Raw genomic sequence first — 23,279 nt, forward strand, 5'->3', positions numbered from 1 at the left:
CTATCTGAAATAGCACAGATCCTTAATGTAGGTACATTTTAAATCACTTGAACCCTTTAGCTTCTATTAGTAAGCCATTGAATTCATAGGAGGATTAGACCAGGTGACCTTTGGGGGGTCATGATTCTGTGAGATGAAGTTGAATTAGTTTAGCAATATCCGTGTTGGGGGGGTTGCACTGGCTTAACTCGACTCATTAGAAATTCATGTACTTAAACTTGTGCAGCTTTTTATATAGATCAGGGGTTTGCCAGTCCTCAGCCTTTTTATGCTGAGGACAGGCAAACTGCAGACCAGCAGGGACTGGCATGCTGTGGGCAGCCAGTAAATTATTATCTGTAAAAGGGTTGGCTTCTGGTCTGCAGTATGCCAGTTGCTTCCAGTCTGCGGTTTGCCGGTCTGCGGTCACTTCCGGTCCATGGCTGTCAACCCTTCATGGCCTGGTACCAGGCTGCGGCTCAGGGGCTGGGAACCCCAGTATAGATGAGTCATTTGAGAAATGTGATTAGCTCCTTTACACAGTATGGCTGTAGACTGATGGTCAGCTCATTAAACGGAGATTAGAAAAGATACATTGCAGTTATGGATTTTGGTGCATTCTTGAAGTGTCTGGAAGGGTGGTATTTGGAAGGCACCTTTTGGTGATCAGTGCATTTTTCTGAAGATGGCATAGTCACTTTCCATAGATACAGTGTAAGAGTTTAATTTCCTACTATAGCTTGGAGGGGAGAGGGGGCACTTAGGTTGAGAGCAGTATAGGGGTACTGACAGTACTAGGAGAAAGTAATATAATTGTAACATGAGGTAAACTGTCACATAACTGAGGAACATGCATTCTTTGTCGTGTTCTGGGAACTCTTCTAGGCATGTTAAAATCCAATACAGCTGATTAGTGCTTCCCCCCCCCAGTGGTTTCAGCAGAGGCCAGAGAGTATGGGGGGGGCTGGAATTTTCCTCTCGCACACGGAGAGGCTAGGACTGAGATCTCATGGTAGCGTGTGTGGTAAGTGAAAGTCTGTCCTACTGCAGTACGTGATCTGGAGCTAAGCAGAGGGGTTAGTCTCAAGGGTTTCCTGGTTTTACTTTTCCTTATATTCAGTTAAGGTTAAGCTTTTCTCTGCCTGACTGATTAAGCAGAGCCTTGAAGTGCAGTGGGCTTGTAACACATCTATATCCAAAAGGGCTTTGAGATTCGGTACCTTCACTGGTTGAATTTTCTCCTTTTTTTGCTTCTTTCGTTCTCCACAGGCACTTCCTGTCAGTTAAGCAACAAAACAAGCCTCACAACCTTGAACCCAGCTACAGCCCCTTGCTCGGCAGTAACAATGCTACAGGAGATACGATAACAGCAAGCCCTTCTGTACAACCTACATGGGTCCCACACAGCTCGCCACACAGGATCATGGGAAGAGGGTGGCAAGTGTATTTGAGATGGAGGAAGGGTTTTCACTTTTCTCTAGTTCAGAGAACCCATCAGAGCATACAGGTAAGATTTGACAGTCTGTTACATACACACAGCGCGAAGGTGCTCAAGGAATTGTAAACTGATTTATAATGCTCAGGGCTGCTGGTGACAGGGAGTAAGAAAGGACTTAGAAGTTGGTGGGAGTTCTCCAGGAGGTCTTTAAATCTAATGTATTGTGTATACCTGGGCTTGATATTGTCCCCTTATGGTTGAGGCCATAGAGTATAAAAGGGACCCACTCCTGTCTTTTTTTCTATTAAAGAAAATAGAATAAAAAGGTGCCTATGTTATATCACATTGCTAAACTACAACAGGTGACAGCTACACAACAATTTAGTGTTACATTAGCAAGACAGTACCAGGCATCTGCATCTGCAAATGAGAGATTAGGAGGCAAATAGAAATGGGGTGAAAGAAACTTCCACTAAAACCTACAAAGAAACACTGCAATTCAGACAGATCAAACTTAAAAAAGAATGAGTGTCTGAAGATACATAGCAGAAAATAGCACAAGGTCATGAAATCAAATTGAAATTTTATCAGATAAGAAGAATACAAAAACAATGACTTCAGGAGGGGTATACCAGAAAGAATAAAGGCTAGAAAGATGTCAGGCAGGACAAGCTAGATTGTATAGACAAAATGGTAGCTGTTGTACAGAATGCCACCTTGGAGAGACATATGAAGACATGGCATAGCATACCAGACAGTTACCAAAAAGAAGCAGTCCAGGACTGTCAAGCCAGTTTAATAATTAAGACATCAGAACAACTACATTTATGGAAGTAAAACTGTAATCAATTAGTAAATGGCCAACTCAGCTCAGTAGTCAGAGAGGATTTATATATAAGCTGAACTAGGATCAGTCAGTGAAGTGGAAGTATAGAAAGCAGTTATGCTGGAGTACTGCGTCCAGTTTTGGGCTCCACAATTCAAAAAGGATGTGGAGAAGCTTGAGAGAGTCCAGAGGAGAGCCACGCGCATGATCAGAGGTCAGGAAAACAGATCTTACGATGACAGGCTGAGAGCCATGGGACTCTTTAGCCTGGAAAAGCGCAGGCTCAGGGGTGATCTGATGGCCACCTATAAGTTTATCAAGGGTGACCACCAGGATCTGGGGGAACATTTGTTCACCAGAACGCCCCAAGGGATGACGAGGTCGAACAGTTATAAACTCCTGCAAGACTGTTTCAGGCTGGACATAAGGAAGAATTTCTTTACTGTCCGAGCCCCCAAGGTCTGGAACAGTCTGCCAGCTTAGGTGGTTCAAGCACCTATACTGAATACCTTCAAGAGTAAATTGGATGCTTATCTTGCTGGGATCCTATGATCCCAGCTGACTTCCTGCCCTTTGGGCAGGGGGCTGGACTCGATGATCTCCCGAGGTCCCTTCCAGCCCTTATGTCTATGAAATCTATGAAAATCGAGTGAAAAAACTATTTATGTAGTGAAGCTGCCAAAGAAAGAAGACCTCAGTCAATGCAAAAACTTTGAGGACATCCCAAGTCAAGTGTTTACATATTATCCTAGATCAGTGCTATTCAACTATTGGGCCTCATGGGTCAGATGAGTGGTGCAGAGCACATCTATGGGCTGGATCAGGCCCCTGAGGCTTGGCACGGCCCCTTCCCTACCCCATGCACCATGAGTGGGTCTTGGGGACCCAATCCTGTCCCCCTGTTTGCTGGGATTGGGTCAGGGGTCTGTCGACACCTGTGTCAGGATTGGGTTGTGGGCACTAGTAATGCCGCCTCCTATCTCCCCCCTCCACATCTTGGGATTGGGTCCCAGGACCTCAGTACTGCCTCCTTATAGTCCCACCAAAATATGATTGGGCCCTGGGGCACATCACTGTCCACACCCAGCCCTGTATGCTGGGATCAGGCACCAGATACAGTGTGCAGGACCTAGAGCTCCTGTGGCTCCTGGGGGAATGGTGTCATTGTGCTCCCATCATTAAATTTCTGGACTCATGGGGAGTCCCATGGGCTGGATCTGGCCCATGGGCCAGAGGTTGAGCATCCCTGCCCTGGACAGAGTAAAGAAAGCAGAAGTATTGAGGCAATGACATGAACAGGCAACATTCTGATGAGAAATCATGTGTGAATGAAATAACCCCATGTCACAGGCCAGCTGAATAGCAGTCACCACTCTCTACGTGAATTTCATTGCCTTCCAAAAAGTACTGATAAAATAGATGGAATAGTCGGATAAAAGGTTGTCACAGTGGGATCCCTTCAGAAATTTGTGAGCATCATCCAGAGTTACTAGGAAAATGTATGTAAAGTATTACATAATAGCAAACTGACTGAACTATTTGAGGTAACTACACACATCAGACAGGGATATGTTTGTCACCCGTAATCTTCCTACTGGTAACAGAGTGGGTAATGAAAAAAAGTGGAATATTTTAATAGAATGCAGTGGACTCCTAAACAGATTGGAGGACCCTGATGTTACATTTTGTCTCTTGTACCTGATCCTCAAATTTGTGAGCCCAAGGGAGTGACCCTAGATCTGTGCATGGTTATTGGGATCAAAAATCAGTGTAGAAACAACTAAAACCAGGAGAATCAACATGTTCCAAGAAACAAGAATAACAGTTACTGAGCTGGGCATCAAAGTTTGGCCACTCGGATGTCTTAGCAGCTTCACAAGCAAAATGGGTGGACACAACAAAGATACTAAAACCAGGATAATAGGCCTTCATAACTCTGCAAATAACCCAGTGGAGCTGTGCCTGCAAATTAAACTCCATATGTACTTAACACCAGTGTAAAGGGTTCCTTTGTGCATGGTGCTGAGTTTGGGAGGCTAATTGAGACCCTGCTACGTGAACTTCAAGGCTTCATAAAATGCTACCTTTTACAAATCTATAGCCTCTGGTGAGTAGAAGAAATCACTAAATGCTACAATAGAGGACAAAACAGAAGCTGATATGACTAGAAATAAAGGACCAAAAATGGGAATAGCTGGGACACGTGAAAGAAGGACCCAAATATCACCACAAGGCACTGGAATCATCAACCTAAGAGGCATCCGGGTAATAGGTCTGTGTGAAGTGGAAAGTATTCATTTTGGATTTACATTTGGCAATTCTGAGGGATGATGATTTGATTTGGAAATTCAAATCACTGTCTCTGTTCTATTTGGCTGAATCTGAAGATATTCAGCACCAAATCTTATTTGGCCATAGACTATACAGGCAGGCAGTGCTGGTGGAAGCAGCTGGAGGATCAGCCAGACAAGCCCCAGCTTGAGCTCGTAGCCCTAGGAGAAGCTGCAGCTCATCCAGCTGCTCCCCCAGTTGCTCCCTCTGCTGGGGTGAGGCAGACACTGCTGGCAGCCCTGAGACAAGCCATGGAGGATGGCGGATCGGATGCTAACAGGGCTTAGCTTCCCAAAATGCAGGATAGCGGTAGGACTGCAAGGCAGTCTGGCAGCAAGCTTCTCGCAGTTGCAGCAGGGGTGGGGAGGGAGTGGGCCTGGGCCTGGGCCTGGGGGGCAGGCACTGCGCAGCTGGTGGGGTGTGGGACTGAGCTGCGACTCCTACTGCTACGCATACCCCAGGAAGCATGGTGGGGGGTGGGGAGTGTGTGTCCCCAGGTCTGTGCAAAGCAGGGCAGGCTGCAGCTGTGGACTGGGGCCGGGGCAGTGTCAGGCTCTTCCCAGCAGGGTGGAGCTCAGCTGGACTGTGCTGAGGGCATATGGCAGTGGTGCTGGGAGCAGGGGCTATGGCAGATTTTGGGGTGGCAGCAGCTGTGTCCATCTCCTCCTCCTCCTCCTCCTCCTCCTCCTTCCCCTCCTGGGTAACTCTGCTTCTGGTACTGCTGCCACCCACCCTGAACACAGCCTGGCCCAGCATCCCCTCCCCAGAAGAGCCTGGCACTTGTCCCAGCCCACAGCAAGCTGCAGCCTGCCTTGCCCTGCACAGATCTGGGGCACATGCCCCCCCATGCTTCCTGGGGTGCATGTAGCAGTAGGAGCTGCAGCTCAGTCCCGCACCCCACTGGCTGTGCAACGCCTGCCCCAAGCCTAGACCCACTCCCTCCCCACCCCTGCTGCAGCTGCCCAAAGCCTGCCACCGGGCTGCCTTGCGGCCCTACTGCTGGCCTGCATTTGTGGGGCCTAAGCCCTGTTAGGCCTCATCCCCTTCTGCCACCTGTGCTCCTGAGTCATTTTCCTATTATCTGTTTAGGATTTTTGTCCCACTGAGGTTGTGTGGCTCTGAGGAATGTGTGCAGATATTTCTTTATCGTGTCATCTGTCGCTGTCCCCTGGGTAGAATGAAGATTGAGAGCACCAGAGTCAGATTTTTGGGGAAACAGACTGGCTGTGAGATTCAGGATTTGGTTTTTAGATTTGGGCTTAACTTCTTAGTGTGCCTTTCCTGTGCTCTTAAAGGTTACTCCCTCTGTATCTGACATATGGAGAGGAGAAAGTGCTAAAGTTTCTGCTCTGAACACAGTTTAACTCTTCTGTGTTGGAAAACTCTCAGGACTGAGAGAGGTTGCAGTTTTGTCCTCATCATCCACAGAAAGTTTTAGAAATGCAGGGTGAAAAAGGTAGAGTTTGGGGTACTTTGGTTAGGGTGAGGGATGACATCCATCATGGGTCTGGGTAAAGGAAGAGGCCGTGCTCCAGAAGGAGGGTGAGTGGTCTTGGGGTTTTGTAGGTGTCGATGCACAGGACATATCTGTGTTGCTGTGGGTGCAGAGAGAATGGCTGCTGGAGGGAGCCAGAGGTCCTGGCCTCTTTCAAACCAGCTTTACAGCTCATTGTTTCTCTGACGCTTTCTATTCTTATCTTTCCCCTCTATAGAAAATCCACCCCTGAAGCGAAAGAAAGGTCCAGCCCCCAAGATGCTGGGAAATGAAGTGTGCAGTGTGTGTGGGGACAAGGCCTCTGGCTTTCACTACAATGTGCTGAGCTGCGAGGGCTGTAAGGGCTTTTTCCGCCGCAGTGTCATCAAGGGTGCCCAGTACATCTGCAAGAATGGTGGCAAGTGCGAGATGGACATGTACATGCGCCGCAAGTGCCAGGAGTGCCGTCTACGGAAGTGCCAGGAAGCAGGAATGCGGGAGCAGTGTGAGTGCAGGCTATAGGGGCAGTGAGGTTGCGAGGAGTGGGGCATGTGGGAAGTATGCAATAAGTGTACAAAACTACAGTACATCAGTGGTTCAGAGACATCCTGCAATCAACTGTAAAACCTCTATTGTTTCCAGGCCATGGACAGTTGACATAAGAGAGGACTTCTCACTTTTTTGCATCCTATAAATGGATAGTTCTGTACCATTTACAATTACATTTCATCCCATTTCTGTTAATTACCCCATTCCTCAGCATTATCCAGTTCTTTCTGTAGGATATTCTAATTCTTCTTTGGGTTGACAATGCCTCCCAACTTCAGGTATCACTCTCTTTTGTTACCAGTTCATTAATGAAAATATCAAATAAGATTGGTCCCAAGACTGATCCTTGAAAAACTCGGTAAACTTCCTTCAACCAGAGTTCTCCTTTCTGTACAACCTGTGTTTGCCTCCTCTCTAGCTAGTTCCTTATCCACCCCACAATTCTTATACTAACCAGCATCTTCTCCATTTTGACTAATAATTTTCCATATGGAACTATATCGGATGTTTTCCTGAAGTCCAGACAGACTAAATCTACTGCATTTCCCTTGTCTAAGAACATTATATTTTGTCCCATTTTCCATATGCATACATATTTTTTATTTTTCTCTTCAAAATTTATTCTAAAGACTTTTTCATACTGTTTAGAGCAAATTAAGATGAACAGGCCTGTAGTTGCTTCTTTGGCTTTTTTCCCTCTTCACTATTCAGGCATGTGGCACTACCTCCAATTTGACAATTTTTGTTAAAAATCTTTTGCTATTGAATCTGTGATTTTTGTGGCATGTGCCACGTCTTTCAGAGTTCTGGGGTGAAGGTTATCTTACACCCTCAGTTTGAGCACACTGAGCTCTTCGAGTTTTGCTTCTGTCTTGCAGTGTGTCAAGTGCATTTCCAGAGCCTCATACCCATTTTAGCCATCCTACCTTGCTTCCAGGTTCAACATTTGTCCTAACTGGAATAAGATATTAATATAATGTTGGGGACATATTAAGATAATTGTTTTTTTTTAATCCTGACCTTATCCTTGTTGCATACTGGCCCTTGATTCCTTGTTCTCTGTGTATTAATATGGCTAAAGAGTTATAACTATTGGCCCTTGATTCCTTGTTCTCTGTGTATTAATATGGCTAAAGAGTTATAACTATGGTCACTTCATTTGCAGTATCTAAATTTGACAATTCATATTTATCCTTACACTTTCTGATCTTGAAGACGCACAGTTCTGTAGTGGTCAGTTCCTTTTTTCCCTTTCTTTGTAGGCTTTTTTGTGTATCCGTAATACCATTCTTGAGGTTATCTATTTCTTCCAGTTGTTGTATTTTGAACTGTTCCCAAGTTTATTGTCCCTTGCTTCAAATAAAAGCTCCAGGTAATTTTGGTACCTTTTGATTAGAAGTTCTAAATCTCTTCTGCAAATCCTTTGGGCTCATCAGCCCAGTTGACTTTTACTAACTAGTTTCTCAATTAGCTGCCTTTTTTGGAATAAAAAACATGAGTTACCTACAAAATAGATTTGCATATCCTTCCATTTAGTGTAATCTGGACCAATTTGTGATCACTAGATCCAAAGTTATTTTATATCTGCTTCCTCTATAAGCATCTCTCTTCAGACTTAGCTCTAGTAAGAAATAGCATAATAGAATCACAGGGCTGGTTGAGACCTCAAGGGTCATCTGGTCTAACCCTCTGCACACGTGCAGAATTTACTCTTGTTAAACTATCACAGATGGGTATCTATCTTCTTGCAAACCTCCAGTGAAGAAGGTTTCACAAGATGCCTGAGCAGTATGTTCGTTGGCCTACTGCTAGTGGGCAGCATCAAGGATTGTCCTCCTACGCTTGGCCCACTTCATTCCTGCCTATGGAAGCTAGAGAAAAACACAGACAGATACAAGCAACTAATAAAGCAAAATCAAGGAAATAACTGTGACCAACAATAACACTTAATCTACTCCCACCCACAAACACAATCCTGTGCAAATAGGACAGTGTTCATGACAATTAGTTTAAGAATCTGTTGGGAAGGGCTCAGGGGAAAGCTGGTGGGATGGTTGTAGCACTAGTGTGGATAGCACAAAGGTAGTATCTGCCCTTTGTGTTGAATGTGTGGATTATTTTGCAGGACAGCTGTTCAAAACAATCAATGGGACAAACTAGAACCAGAAAGGCAGGTTTAATATGATGTTATCTGCTATTGCTTATTACCTATATTACATGCATTGCAATATACTACATAACTGTAGAATGCATGCATATGCAAAAATACCTGTTACTGTCACCCACAGTGGTGTCATTTCTGTTTCTCAGGATTTGGCAAAAGGAACACAGTGGACTCTATTGCTTCTGGTGTCAGAGTTTGCTTTTACTGCTGCCTCTTTTTTTCTCTCTCCCCTAGGTGTTCTGTCTGAAGAGCAGATCCGGCTGAAGAAGCTTAAGAAACAGGAAGATGATCAGGCACGCACTGTTGTTACACGCACAAACCCCCTGCAGACCCCAAGTACCTCATACAAACTGACCCCCGAACAGTTAAACATGATAGACAAGCTTGTGGCAGCTCAGCAGCAGTGTAACCAGCGCTCCTTCACAGACCGGCTCAAAGTGACGGTACGGGCTGAGAGAGTAGACTCCAAATTAGAGACTGAAAGTGGAGGCTGGAACTATGGGTTGTACATGTGGGAAGATGGGCAAGAGTTGTGGACTGTTTTATGGTAAAATGCCAGATAGGGGCTTCTCAGTAACTTCCGTGCCGCCTTCTTTATTTCTCTTCCTTTTTGTCTTTTGTATCATCTTTCTTTCTCTTGCACACAAGCATTCCGTCTCCTACTTGTTTCTCTCTTCTCTGCTCCTACAGCCGTGGCCACAAGTTCCAGACCCTAATAACCGTGAGGCAAGGCAGCAACGTTTTGCTCATTTCACAGAGCTTGCAATCATCTCTGTGCAAGAGATTGTGGACTTTGCCAAGCAGCTGCCTGGCTTCCTGGAACTCACCAGGGAAGATCAGATTGCTCTGCTGAAGACATCCACCATAGAGGTGAGAATCCAGCCCCAGCCATTTGAAAAGAAAAGGATCCAATCTCCCAACCAGAGAACCCCTTCTTCTTTTGGTTTCAGTAGCTTCTCTGGGGAAGGAAGAAGTGAGAAACCAGTATTCCAATGCTAGCATCTTTTAGCATAGGGCACTGTAGAGAATAAGGGAGGACTATTTTTTGAAGAGCTACTAGCTACTACAGTTACAGACTCTTGACAGGGACCATTGCAGCAGATGGGGCAGTATTTGCTTTCTAAGTAAAAGGTGTGCACCTTAAGGGTAGTTAGGTGCTTTAGGACCTGATAATCTATAGATACGAGTGCCTTCCCTATTTCTGTCTTGCTGAATGTGTCTCGATGGGTCCATGTGTTTCAGGTGATGCTGCTGGAGACATCTCGGCGCTACAATCCAGAGATTGAAAGCATCACCTTTCTTAAAGACCTGAGTTATAATCGGGATGATTTCGCCAAAGCAGGTGGTGCATTAGACAGGTGTTTTTTTTTTTTCTTTCCCTCTGTCTTTCTTTCCCTCTGGATCATTGGGTTTAGAGGGTAGTAGTCAATGGCTCAATGTCTATTTGGCAGCCAGTATTAAGTGGAGTGCCCCAGGGGTCAGTCTAGGGGCTGGTTTTGTTCAATATTTTGATCAGTGACCTGGAAGATGGGGTGGAGTGCACCCTTGACATGTTTGCAGATGTGGGGGGAGGTGTAATAGATATTTAGAGGGTAGAGCAAGGATTCGGAGACCTCAACAAATTGGAGGATTGGACCAAAAGAAATCTCATAAGGTTAAATAAGGACAAGCGCAAAGTGCACTTAAGATGGAACAATCCCATGCACTGCTACAATCTGCAGACCAACTGGCTAAGCAGCAGCTGTGCAGAAAAAGACCTGGGGGTTACAGTGGACATTAAGCTGAATATGAGCCAACAGTGTGCCCTAGTGAAGAAAGCGAATGGCATACTGTTCTGCATTAGTAGGAATGTTGCCAGCAGATTTGATGGAAGTGATTCTTCCCCTCTTTCTGGCACTGGTAATGCCACATCTGGAATAGTGTGTCCAGTTTTGGGCCCTCCAGTACAGAAGGGATGTGAACAAATTGAAGAGAGTCCAGCGGAGGGAAACAGAAATGATTAGGGGGCTGGAGGACATGACTTCTGAGGAGAGGCTGAAGGAACTGAGTTTATTTAGTCTGGAGAAGAGAAGACTGAGAGGGGATTTAATAGCAGCCTTCAACTACCTGAAGGGTGTTTTTAAAGAGGATGGAACTAGATTGTTGTCAGTGATGGCAGAGAATAGAGTAAGGAGCAATGATATCAAGCTGCAGCAAGGGAAGTTTAGGTTAGATATTAGGAAGAATTTTCTCACTAGGAGGGTAGTAAAGCACTGGAACAGGTTACCCAGAGAGGTGGTGGACTCTCCATCCTTGGAAGTTTTTAAGACCTGGCTAGACAAAGCCTTGGGTGGGATGATTTAGTTGAGGGTGGTCCTGCTTCGAGCAGGGGTTGGACCAGACCTCCTAAGGTTCCTTTCAGCCTTAATTTTCTATGATTCTATGGTATATTTTTCTATCTTTTCCTTTATTGTGCTAGCTTTTGGACTCTTGGTGGGTCTAGGACAGGGTATCAAACATGCAGCCCATGGGTCAGATTCAGCCTGTGGAGATAGCTTAGCTTATCTGGTTTGCAGAGCTTCACTGTAGCTGCCAGCAGCAAAGGAGTTAATGCTATTGCTGCTCAATTCTTCCTCATTGTAGGGCCAACTCCCAGAGGGCAAATGCTGCTGCAGAATTTAATGTTCTTATTTGCTGCTGAAGACTAAAATCAGTGGTAGTTGGTGACGGGTTGATCAGTGGCATTGTTAACTCTCTGGCTGCTGGCTGCATTGACACTGTGGCTCATGCACCTGTGGTAGGGGAGACTGGGGGTGAGCATCAGTGGCACAAACTCCTTGGCTGTATAGTTGCAGCAAGAAGCCTTGTGGGCTGGATTCTGTGGTAGATCACCCCTTTTTTGTGAGAAGCCCCATTGTCAGGGCCAGGCCTGCCAACACATTCGAGTTTGACATTTCTGGTTTAGGGATTAAGGCAGGGGTTGGCAGCATTTTGGGAATGGTGGGCTGAAATAATTCAGCTCATTCCCAGGCAGACCGGCCCTTCCAACCCAACTGGTGCTGTTACATCTCCCTGCTGTCTGGCTGCCAAAATACTGCAGAAGCCCTAACTTTGTGGGTCAGAAAGAACTGATCTGCAGGCTGGATTTGGCCTCAAAGACATGGGGTGCTAACCCTGGTATAAAGGGTTTATAACAGGGACCCACCAGTATTAGCCTTTAGTACCTGAACTAAGCTGCCAATATGTTATTTTAAAAGATCAGAAAAGAAATCAGGAAGCAAAACTGCAATGGTTTCCTAACGCTCTCCATTTCCACATTGTGGAATTATGTCTGATGGGCCAACTTGCCTCTGGTCTCCCTAAAGAAAGAGGAAAGGGCTTTCTGTTCAGCTCTTCCCAATGTTTTGTGGTTATTTCCAGCTACCTTAGTATGGGAATTCAATGGACTGTGTCACTAATTCAGTTAAAATCCCTTTATTAAATCCTAAGGCCAGTAGCAGTGATATAATTATGTCAAATGAGCATTCTGAAGTACTGTAATGAATACTAATCAGTACTGTTACAGCACTTCCTAATGATTGCACCCACACAATAAAATTATTTACACTGGTCAGATACATACAATAAGATCAAGCCCAAGGGCTTGGTGATAGCTCGTGTTAGAGTGGCTGCAGTAGTTTCACTGGCATTAACCAAGAACTCCTCTGTCTTAGTATCTTTTATTCCCTTAGATTTTCCAATTACATGGCCTCCTTTTTGAGTGTCTGCCTTCCAAAAACTAATCAAATCTTGTCTGCAACAGAAGACGTGTCTGCTTTCTTTTTTCAAACTCCTTCCCACCTTCCTTGTTTTTAGCTCTTTGTTTATTCTTGTTGGGCTTCATGTGTTTCCTGGAACCAAAGAATGCACCAATTTAATGTTTTTGCTATTGTTTACCACCTGTCCTTCTACGTTAGCATATCTGCTGCTTTCTTTTGTGTGATTCTTAGCTTGTTCCTCCACAGCAAAACTATCACTATGATCTTTCTTTGTCTTGTTTAAACCATGATTTTCTGCAAGCTTAGCAGCGTGTTGCTTATAAGAACATATAATCAAATATAACACATCTATTCTATACATATGTTAATTTTTTTCAATGCACTTGAAGCTACACTACATCAACTTTGCATGCAGTCAAACTGTTAAATAAATATTAATCTCTGTGCTTGTCTTGGTTGAGAAGGTTGCGCCTGCAATCCTACCTTTTGATCTACAAGAAATCTTTGGGGCTTAAGGCAGGCAGGATCATTAATGGTCACTGGGTAGAGGGCAGTGAGGATCAAGCAAGCAGCATCAGAGATTCAGCAATTTGAGTTGTAACTACCTTTGGAATCCCCTTTGCTTATCTGTTAATAAGTTGTTCCCACCATCCTGCCTGGGATACTAGGGGACACAGGTTAATAGGCTACCTAATTATCTGAAAATGAAACCGAACTAGGGAGGTGTATTGCTGCTGAGCAGCACAGCCCTGGCTTGTCTTTTGCAGTTTTTTACTGGGGGATGTAGTTAGGTAGAACTGGTCCTGTTGGTGCATTGTGTGGTTCATCAGCTCAGACCCGGGACTCTAGGAGTAACGGCATTAGGTTGACTACATTTTGGTGGATGACGTACATTCCAGAAAGTATCTTGTGTATCAGTTCGAGACATTTAGAAACCTGTGCAGATCATAACAGAAATGTTGTTTTGTAGTTTCTAAGGTCTGATTTCTCAAAAGTGCTCAAGCAGCCTTAATTCTAGTTGAAACCCATAAGAATGAGTGTGCTTAGTACTTCTGAAAGTAAGACTGCAGCTCTCCCATGATTTTGGATCCTCTGAGTGTCAATTGTAGAAAAGCCCTTTTGAAAACTCCCACTTCTATAATATACCCAAGAATTTTTAAGACCGTAAGCTTGGGAGATTATGAACTGGCCCATCAATGAGGACTCTGATTGGTTTGACAGAAGCAAACGGTGATACCCATAAAGTTCACTGTAAGTAGATCTGTACTGCTTCCACGGTACTTTTGAGAGCTGCCACTGAAAAGCATGCTTCACACACATACCCACTGCCACCCTATGCACAGTAAACAATGAAAGTACTCCAGAGGCAGGACCCTGGGTTACAGCTACATTTCCATTTCCAAGAGACCGTGGATAGAATAACTTCTTACACTCGTCACTTGAGTAGCCTTTGCACTGAGTCTACTTTAGGGCTTTGGTCTTGGGGTTGCAACGTGGGAGGTTAATTTGTTTGTTTTTTGGGTTTTTTAGTCAATGCTTCCTTTGGAAATGTTATGTTGAACTTCATATGTAGTGACCACAATATAAATGTAATGGGTGGCACTGTCTGACCATCTCCATTCATTTCTCTTGGGGGCAGTAAAGAGTTACTTCTCAGTACTTGGCCACCTTCCTTATGGAGTCTGTTTCATTAACTTATTTCACTTCAAGATGGAGAGTAGTTTGAGGGATTCTCATTTGGTATTCCAGGGCTACATCACTCTGTGTGTGTGTGTGTGTGATTTGTTAAGTGACATTTTAACATTAAGAACATGTTGAAGAGCAAACTGTTGCTTGTCATGCCCAATATGTGATGGGGACTAGAGGACTGTCAGGGTGAGATTGGGGTAATAGAGGAAATAGTAATGGGATTGGGAGCAGGAGGTGGGTTGTCCCTCTGGGATTGAAGGGGTTTATGGTGTGGTCCCAGAGTGGGGCAGGGACTTTTCTGTCCGGGCCCTTGGCATTTTTGTAAGCTTGTTGCTGTAGTGATTTAACTCTTTCATTTTACTATTGTCTGTTAAGGTTCCCAGAAGCAAGGTCAGTTTTATACTGGCTTTTATTGGACCAACAAAATACTTGGGAGAGATGTTAAACAAACTTCTTGGCACAAAATGGCATTCCTCAGGTCTGGGGAAAGATGTAGATGCAGCTTAAATTAAATACCAGATAAAACAATTACCTTTGTTTAATTCAATTATGTAAGTGGAAGAGTCATTTAAGGAAAGGAAGAGGGTAGTAAAGTTGTGGAGCAGGAAGAAGCTATCAGAGGTAGCTACAAACCAAATAAAAGGCAGCTGAAAAAGATTAACTTAATTATGTAACAGAATAAGACCATTCAAAAGGGAAGAGGTTTGTTATTACTTCTCTGTACTCCACAAGTTAGTGGTGAGAGCATGTAAGTTGTAATGTGACATAAGACAGTGGTCTGTATTTGGTCCATGATTTTTCCTGTCTAGTAAAGTTATGGAGTTTTGTTCCCACACATCTGCTGAAGGTATCATGTAACTTTCTCTTGAGTACAAAGACTGTCACATCAGAGATGGAGTGGTTGTTCTGTGAAAAAAGTTCTCATACTGGTGACTTGATGTTTTTTTATTGTTTTTCTGTGCAAACTGTCTGGAGCATAGTAGTTTAGTTTTGCCCACATAGCTTCTATAGGGGTATTTAGTGTGTTGGATGAGATGCTGCATCTTTTTTTAGACAGGTGTAGGATCCACAGATTCTGATAGTTTCATTGTGGGGTGTGTTGATCATGGTGATGGTAGAGACATTTTGAATAGCTTTGCATTTGGTGTTTAGGTTAGATCTTATTTTACTTGATGTTTGTTGATCTGTGGAAAACTTTCTTCTTCTGATGAGTTGGGCAAGGTGTTTGAAAGCTGGTGGGAGGGAGGGGCTGGTCCTCAAGTTGTGGTCCTCTGCAAGTATAAGTTGTAATTGGAAACTATAAAGGGGAGGGGGGAATCAAATTAGTGTGGGATGGTATGTGACAAGAAGGGGTGAGCAGTTTGAGGGTTTTCTTTCTGTTTATTGTAATAGGTTTGTGAGGGGTATTTGGGTGGCTCATTCTGTAGGCTGCTATGGGCAGAGCACAGCGGGGTATGTTTTGGTCAAGCTAGTTGATCTGACCTGTTTTACTTTTGCTGCTGGCTTTGGCCAAGGACCTACTGTTCAGGGCCCTTGCCTCTGGTGCAGCCAGGCTAGTAGATAATACCTGAAGGCCACCCAGGCTTGTTAACAATGCAAAACAAACAAAAGAAGTTAAACAAATAAGTTAGCACTTAACTGTCTTCCAGTGGTTCTTCCAGGCTTCACCTTCTGGTTGCCTCTTATCTTTCAGAGGCTTTGCAGAGCCTGCAGGCTTGTGCAACAAAGCAACTGATCAAGCAAACAAACAGAAAAGAGCCCTGCTCTGGGCTCTCCTGGTGGCTGCTTAACCCCTGGTAGCTCCAGGCAGCCTGCTCCCTGGCTAGGTACAGCCCCTTGAGGCTGTTTTTCAGTGTCTTTTATCCTTTCCACTCTGGGCGCACTTGGCTAACCCTCTCTCACTCCCCACACCTGTCAGCACCCTTGCTGAGGGACTCGCTTCATCCCATAACCTAGTTCCCAGTCTCCAGTGAGTTCTGTCAGGTCTGGGGTGGGTGTGCAGAGGTGCTTCTGTAGTGTGGGGGCTGCTCAGATGTAGTCTTTTTCTCTGCTGGAGTGTCCTTGTGGATAAAAAGGTAGTTTTTAGGTTGGAGAGGTGACTATCACAAAGTCTTTGTAAAGCAGATGTAGTGGTATCTGTGGGTCTGGCTATAGATTACAGCTTCCTTAGTGGCTATGCAGAACACCAGTGAGGTGGTTCCTCAGTTTCTTGGAGAGTAATGCACAGCTTGTCAGTGCTTGTAATAGTGGCTTGATCACCTAGAGTCTCTTAAGTATGATGTTCTTCTGCTAGAAATGTGATATCTGAACATATATGAGTGATCTTCTTGTGTAGGTTAATTTGCAGCCCATTTAATTTGGATGAATATGGTGGCTGCCATGAGCACAGAGGTGGTTAGCTGCATTTGGTCTGAAGGCAGGTAGAAGTCAGGGCAAGGTGGTATCTTAAGTTAAGTGGTTCAGAGAGGCATGAGCTCTTATGGGTAACAACCTATTTGCCTTATGAAGTACGTTGTTTGACTGTATGGCAGCTCGTGCCCCTTTGAACCAATTTGTTTCCAAGGTACCGCCCTACACTGCTAGCTTCCTTGGTGAGTTTGGGATGATCACTAGTTTTGCATGGGTAAGTGGTCCCTGGGGGCTTTTTGGCATATAGCTGTGAAGTGCCATTCTGGATGTGGATTACAGTATCTAGAAAGTTAATGTTGGTGTAAGAGTGTTCTAGAAAAAAAAATGATAGGAAGGTGGTATTTGTTGAAACAGCGGCAGAAATCTGCAGGAGAATTCAGATAGTCCAGAGGATGAAAATGTCATCCATGTATCTCAGGTACTGTGATAGTTTAATGATGCAGTTTTCTAAAAACTCGTGTTTGGTTGGTTCTGATGTATCGTTTATGCTGTATCCTCTCTTTTTCCCAGACCTGAGGGAGGGTTTTTTTATATCTGAGAACTTATCTGACATCTCTCTCAACTAAAATAGTTGGTCCAGTACAAGATATTACTATGCACACCTTGCTTCTTGCACGTTCCCTGGATCATCCCAGTTAGAACACTCCCACAGTACTGTAAGTTGTCCAGGGGCATTTAAACCTTTGGAAGGTAGCTTCAGCCAATTAATAATAACAACAACAACAACAACAACAACAACACAGCCTGATTCCTTTTCCTTTTCCCTTTCCCTTTCCTCTCCTCCCCCACTGCCCCTCTAACCCTCAGGCATGTGTGCATACACAGCTTCCTAATAATCTGTGTTGTGAAGGGAGCCCCAGTTGCTCCATTTATGGGCTATAAGGTAATTTCTCCTTTGGACTCCCCAGGAGTGTAAAAATGCTCCTCCAAGCCTTGCTTCCATCTCGGTTTTTTCTTTCTTTTTTTTTTTTCTTTTTCTTACAGTAAGTTGCTCAAGTCTTGTGGTGGGGGAGGGGGGATGAGAGAGGCAGGGGGCAATGGCCAGCACTAATCCTTGTTCCTTTCTCCTTCCCTGCCCCACTCCCCTTCACAGGTTTGCAGTTCGAGTTCATTAACCCCATTTTTGAGTTTTCAAAGGGAATGAATGATCTACAGCTCAACGATGCTGAATATGCACTTTTAATTGCCATCAACATTTTCTCTGCAGGTAAAAACTCAGGGAAGAGGTGGAGAGCAGCCACCCTTAATTAACAGTCCACCAGGATAGGGCAGCCCTGGGTCACAGTTTGAGGGAAGGGGTGACAAGGCTTTGAGAAAGGCAGGATCCTTTTATTGAGTTGGTGTGGTACGACTTACACGTTCATATTCATTATGTACTGAGTGTTCTTGAGATCCCCTGCCACATGAGGGCAATTGTGCATTGTTCTGAGATCATGTTTTAGATCAGCTGAATTGTAATCAGTCCCCTTCAGAAGCCCTTATTACCCTGTATGAAGGCTTCTATTGCTCCTTTGGCAAAGGACAGTAGTGACCCCTAGTGGCCAGTTAGGGATAGTTTGAAGTGTGGGCCCATTACAGCACTAGGCCAAGTGCTGTGCAAGGATGCCGTTAGATCAGTCTTTCCTCTGGTTTACTGATAGAAAGATCAATATTTCTTTATTTCTCCTGGTGGATTAGCTGCTGAAGAAAGTCTCCCATCCTTGCCTGAATGGAATAATGCCTCACATCTCCATTAGGTCTGGAATGTGAAACCCGGCAAGTTAGACCAGGCTGCCCTGGCTGGTAATCTTTTGCCACAAGGCAAACTCCACTTATTCAACAAGCCATCCTAAACAAGGATGAGATGGAAATAGGCACAGGAAACTGAGTCTTCCAATGACTTCAGTCTTGGGAAGATAGGTTATTAGGAGACCTGGGAGTTGGGTATCAAGGGATTGGGTTTAGCCTGGAATCTCAAGACTGGCAAGGCTACCTACTCATTTATAATCTGTTTTTTTTGGCAGACCGACCGAATGTCCAGGACCAGGCTTTGGTGGAGAGGCTGCAGCATACCTATGTAGAGGCCCTTCATTCTTACATTTGCATCAACAGACCAAATGTAAGTGCCTGGCTGAGTCATGAGAATCAGCTGCCGTGTGTGTGGACTGACTTGAATCATCCTCTCGTACACTGAAAAGGACCCTTGGGAGCTAGTGCTCTTGCTCAGTTCTCTTCAGTAGTTCCCCTGCCACTGGTATGCTCTGACTACTGCCCTACAGTGGCTACTGTGGGAGAAGCAGGACCTGAAGAAGTTGTGAACTGCTGCTATAACCTTCTATCCTGCACTATTCTCAGCATCCCAACCTGCTGGGAAAGGCAGGGCTTGGAGTAGCTAAGAAGCCTCACATTACTGCTTCTGTCCCACTTTCTTCAGTGCCTCCTCTTGGAGGATGTAGGCTTATACTTGCAGGGCACTCAGTGTGTGGTTAATCTTCTTCTGTGTAAAACTTTGGTCTAGTTTAGTGGTTCTCAAACTGCTTTGGGTCACATTTCCCCCTTTTAAATTGGTTACATGCTTTGCACTCCTTTGATTTTGTCTTATGGGTAATAAAAGTAAGACTTAGTCATACAACCTCTATGTAGCAACTTCTCCAGCAGCTGGAAAGAGATTGTAGAGTTCTTCATTTTTTTTTCTTTCTTTTCCTCTGTTTCCCCTTTCCCTTCTTGTCCCTCTGGTTGCATGCAATCTCCTGACCATCTATTTATGTGACCCTGCAGGACCACCTGATGTTCCCGCGGATGTTAATGAAGTTGGTCAGTCTTCGGACTTTAAGCAGTGTCCATTCTGAGCAGGTGTTTGCCCTTCGATTGCAGGACAAAAAGCTCCCTCCCTTGCTGTCTGAAATCTGGGATGTGCATGAATGACCATGTGCTCTCAGGGCACTGACTTGGTGAAGTAACAGCCATCTCCCAGCCTTTGCTAACAAGAAGCAAAGCCAGCTTCTCTCCAGAGCACTGAACTGTGGGCTAGACAGCGCAGGGAGCAACAAGCCTGTGGTTTCTATGATGTGCTGAGACTGTGCAAAAGGCATCTGGGATAGATCTGATGGTTTGGGTTGCTGGGGGTTTGGGTATTTGTTTTTTGGGGCTTTTATTTTTAATCTTTGATTTTAGTGCCCTCCCCACAGCAGTGGATAATATAAAACACCTCAGAACGGTGAAACTGAAGACCCTATCCCAAACATCTCTTGAAGGTCTGTTTTTCTTTTCTGAGTACAAATGTCCTGGGGTTTTGTGACACCTATCCTTTCCCCTTTTAGTGATTTTTTTTTTTTTTTTTTTTTTTTTTTTGAGTTTGAAAGTGAATTTGATTTGCAGGAATTTTGCCAAACCCTCTTAATCTTCGGGAGCAACCCAGACCAAAAGGCTTCTTCAGGGTCCCCAGCACATGTGAATCTGAGGATCTCAGGGAAGGGGGTTGGACTAGATGACCCTTGAGGTCCATTCCAGCCCTATGATTCCATGATTCTATGTGGGTTTTCCTGGGGGATCACTGGGTTTCTTGTACCTAAAGTCTCTGTTATGTGCTGCCCTTCACAAAGATTCCCAGAGAAGTGGCTATTGCTGACTATTTAATACTTGTGAGACTTTGTTTCAAGACCTGCCTGTTTATTATGTCCTTTCTCTGGAAAATAGATTCCTGGAACATGTAGTGCCCTCTGTTTAACAAGAACTTGTATGGTTAGGGGCTTACAGGACAAGCCCTGTGAAGAGACACTGAGGGACCTGGACCTCTTCAGCCTCCGTGAGAGAAGGCTGAGAGGTGATCTTGTGGCTGCCTACAAATTCATTAGGGGAATGCAGCAAGGGATTACCAGGGCACCTCTTGGGGTAACAAGGAACAATGGTCACAAAGTGACAGCAGATTTAGGCTAGATATCAGGAAAAACTTTTTTTCACAGTAAGGGCAGCCAAAATTTGGAATGGGCTTCCAATGGAGGTGGTTCTCTCCCCTAGCTGGACAGGCATCTGGCTGGGGTCATTTAACCCTGCACTCTTTCCTGCCCAGGGCAGGGGGTTGGACTCAATGCTCTATTGAGGTCCCTTCTGACCCTAGCATCTATAAGAACTGTGTGTATGGGGGAGGTTATGTGGGCAAGGATCATCTTCTGTGCCCAACAGGGAAAACATGCTTGAAGTTGTGGGGCTTTTTTATAAGGTGACCCATGACCACAGTGCTGTCCTGTGGATCCCTATACAAGTCTGTTCACTTCTTTCATTTTGGAGCTGGGAAAAAAATAGTTTTAAAAATCATGGAACAGATTTTGTGTTGAGGTGGATCAGAAGAAAGTAAGGAAAATAGAAACGGTGTCTGGTAAGAAAGGTGGTGGAACCCCCAGAAATGTAGAATGTATTTCATGTGTTCCAATGAGAGTGTCAAGATTATCAGCTGGGCAGAAAATACATTGTATTTATAGCATAATAATAGGTATTGCCCAACCTACGGGCTGCACTGCTCTGAGAACTCTGCAGGAGTTCTGAGCGTAACTAGCTCTGCTTGAGTCTTCCCCCTTATGCCAAAGGTCTTTCCAAGTTGTATGGACAAGTTTTAGTCATTTTTTCTCTTGGTGTATGCAGGTATCCCCCATGTGATGAGTACTCTCCTGTGCTGGGATATCTGGGTTTCAAATCCTCTCCTCTTCATCTTGAGCAGTGGTGAGAATCGCCCACCAGGGATTTATGCCCGTGGTCCTTAAGTATTTTATTATGTAGAACAATATTTTGTCTGACAAAAAAGAATTGCATTGCAAAATGTGCTAGTCATTATATAAGAAGTAACTTACTGAGTTAGATCCCTAAGATGTAACCCTAAATACCCTTGTGGCCTGATCTCATAAAACTTTTAACAGGGATCTGTTTGCCCAGTGAACATCCTGAGAACTTACATTTACATGGGCTTGTATAGGTTTTTTTGGCTGTGTACCTGAACGCTATGCCCATGGTGAGGGTATTGTGTCTGTTTTGCACTTGAGGTTGGTCCCCTGCCACTGGCCTTCACTCTGCACCTTTGTAAAGCACTTGTAACAATCTGTAAAATAATCTGTTTTTATAACTCAATACAATTGCAAAAATTCTTGTTTTAAATCTGTATTTTTAACTAATCTGTTTGAGAAATGTTAATGTTTATATAAAAGAATAAAGCCTAATACAGGATATTTACATACTGTGGTATGCCATCTTTGGGGTTTGCTTAAGCTTTTGAACATTTGGTGAATTAGTCTGAAATCATGCAGAAGGTGAGGCATCTGACTAAGTACTGTATTTACCTGAATAGAAGATGACCATGAATTTAAGATGACCCCCCTTCCCAGTGTAATTAGATTCTATACATGGAAAATGGAAAATTATAATAAATGTATACATGTATGGAATTAATTATTGGAGGATCATCTTAAATTCTTCCCCCACATACACTGCTTAAGGGGGTGGGGGAAAGGTGATGAAGGGGGCAGTAATGGGGAAGCTGGTAGGGGAACAGACAGACAGTGGGGAAAACAGTGAGGGGATATGTTAGGGCAGGCAGTGGAAGTGGTGGGGGACAGGTGGTAGGGCAGTAAGGGGGCAAGCCATAGAGCAAGCAGTTTGGGGGAGGTGCTAGGGTGTAGGCAGTGAGAGAAGCAGGCAGCTTGCCCCTTCTGCCTGTGCCTGTCCCCCACAGCCTCAGGACCTTATCCCCCTTTCCCTGTTGCCCCTCTCCCTCTGCTCCCCACCCCCCCAGTGCTTTTGCACCCTGCAACCTTGGGTCCCTGTCCTCCTTCCTTCTATCTCTACCACTATCTGCCTCTTCCCTGCTTACCTTTGCTCCCAGCTGGAGCTCTGTCCCTGCTGCTGTGGCTTGTGGCACTGAGCATGGTTCTAGATTGGTTGGAAGCAGGGCAGGAGCCGGCACTGCTGCTACAGGGCCAGGCTGAGGCATGTGCTCCATTCTCTAGGCTGCAGCAAGGACAGAGCCTGCTGGGACAGAGCAAAGGCAAGAAGGAGTGTGGCAGAGGGGGAGAAGTGGTGCAGTGGGGGCTTGAAGCTGCCAGGGAGGATTGGCAGGGGGTGCAGAGGCAGCAGGGCCCTGGCCTCAGCCCCAGCTCTGGCCCCAGGTTGGGGCTGGAGCTGCAGAAGCTGTCTTTACCCTGCCACCTTGTACTCAGTTATAAGGTGAGGGGCTTTTTTCCCTATGTTAAATGGGGAAGAAAACCCTATCTTCTCATCAAGTAAATACCTTGATGAGGTATTTACCAAATAGGTTATTGCCTATAAAGGCTCATGCCTCTCTAAACCAGCTAATCTCTAAGGCTATAAACAGACATTGCCAAATGGAGTGAATAGTCTGTGCTGGGATGCTTTCTGTCACAGCTCATCTGTTTTATTGGATAAAACATGTTGACTATTGTCCCACAGGGCCTTTTCTGTTCCCAGGCCTTCCCAGGCCCAATCCTGTAGGACAACACTTGGTACATGCCTCTGCAAGTGGGGAAACTGAAGGTGCCTCGCTTGCAGAGGCATGTCTGGGGATTCTAATGCCTCTCTGCAAGTAGGGAAACCTGGGCAGGCACTCCTGGGGCTTCAGGGGCCTCAACCTGCCTGCTCCAGGAATTCCCCAGGTTGCCTGCATTCTTCTGCCTTAAAACAAATGGACGTACATCACAAAT

At 44.9% G+C, this 23,279-nt stretch overlaps 1 protein-coding gene and 1 long non-coding RNA gene across 5 annotated transcripts in view; one reads left to right on the forward strand and one right to left on the reverse strand.

Annotated features, from left to right (window-relative positions):
* The window catches only part of NR1H3 (nuclear receptor subfamily 1 group H member 3), a 39,061-nt gene extending 19,505 nt beyond the window's left edge, over positions 1-19,556 (forward strand). For all 4 annotated transcript variants that reach the window (XM_019552012.1, XM_019552013.1, XM_019552015.1 and 1 more), the window contains exons 2-9: positions 1,249-1,486; positions 6,287-6,553; positions 8,996-9,204; positions 9,452-9,631; positions 10,004-10,103; positions 17,690-17,803; positions 18,600-18,694; positions 19,354-19,556. In XM_019552012.1, coding sequence (XP_019407557.1) covers positions 1,372-1,486; positions 6,287-6,553; positions 8,996-9,204; positions 9,452-9,631; positions 10,004-10,103; positions 17,690-17,803; positions 18,600-18,694; positions 19,354-19,500 — 1,227 coding nt within the window. In that variant the 5' untranslated portion in view covers positions 1,249-1,371 and the 3' untranslated portion in view covers positions 19,501-19,556. The remainder of the gene's footprint in view (positions 1-1,248; positions 1,487-6,286; positions 6,554-8,995; positions 9,205-9,451; positions 9,632-10,003; positions 10,104-17,689; positions 17,804-18,599; positions 18,695-19,353) is intronic.
* Positions 19,557-19,898: 342 nt separating this feature from the next.
* LOC109321388 lies at positions 19,899-21,796 on the reverse strand. The gene is made up of 2 exons (XR_002104047.1): positions 20,660-21,796; positions 19,899-20,222 (listed from the first exon to the last, which is right to left on the reverse strand). It is a non-coding gene; the product is annotated as an uncharacterized LOC109321388 (long non-coding RNA).
* Positions 21,797-23,279: the final 1,483 nt, after the last annotated feature.

The sequence above is a fragment of the Crocodylus porosus genome, unplaced genomic scaffold (genome assembly GCF_001723895.1).
Source record: "Crocodylus porosus isolate Cpor-Errol unplaced genomic scaffold, CroPor_comp1, whole genome shotgun sequence".
NCBI lineage: Eukaryota > Metazoa > Chordata > Crocodylia > Crocodylidae > Crocodylus > Crocodylus porosus.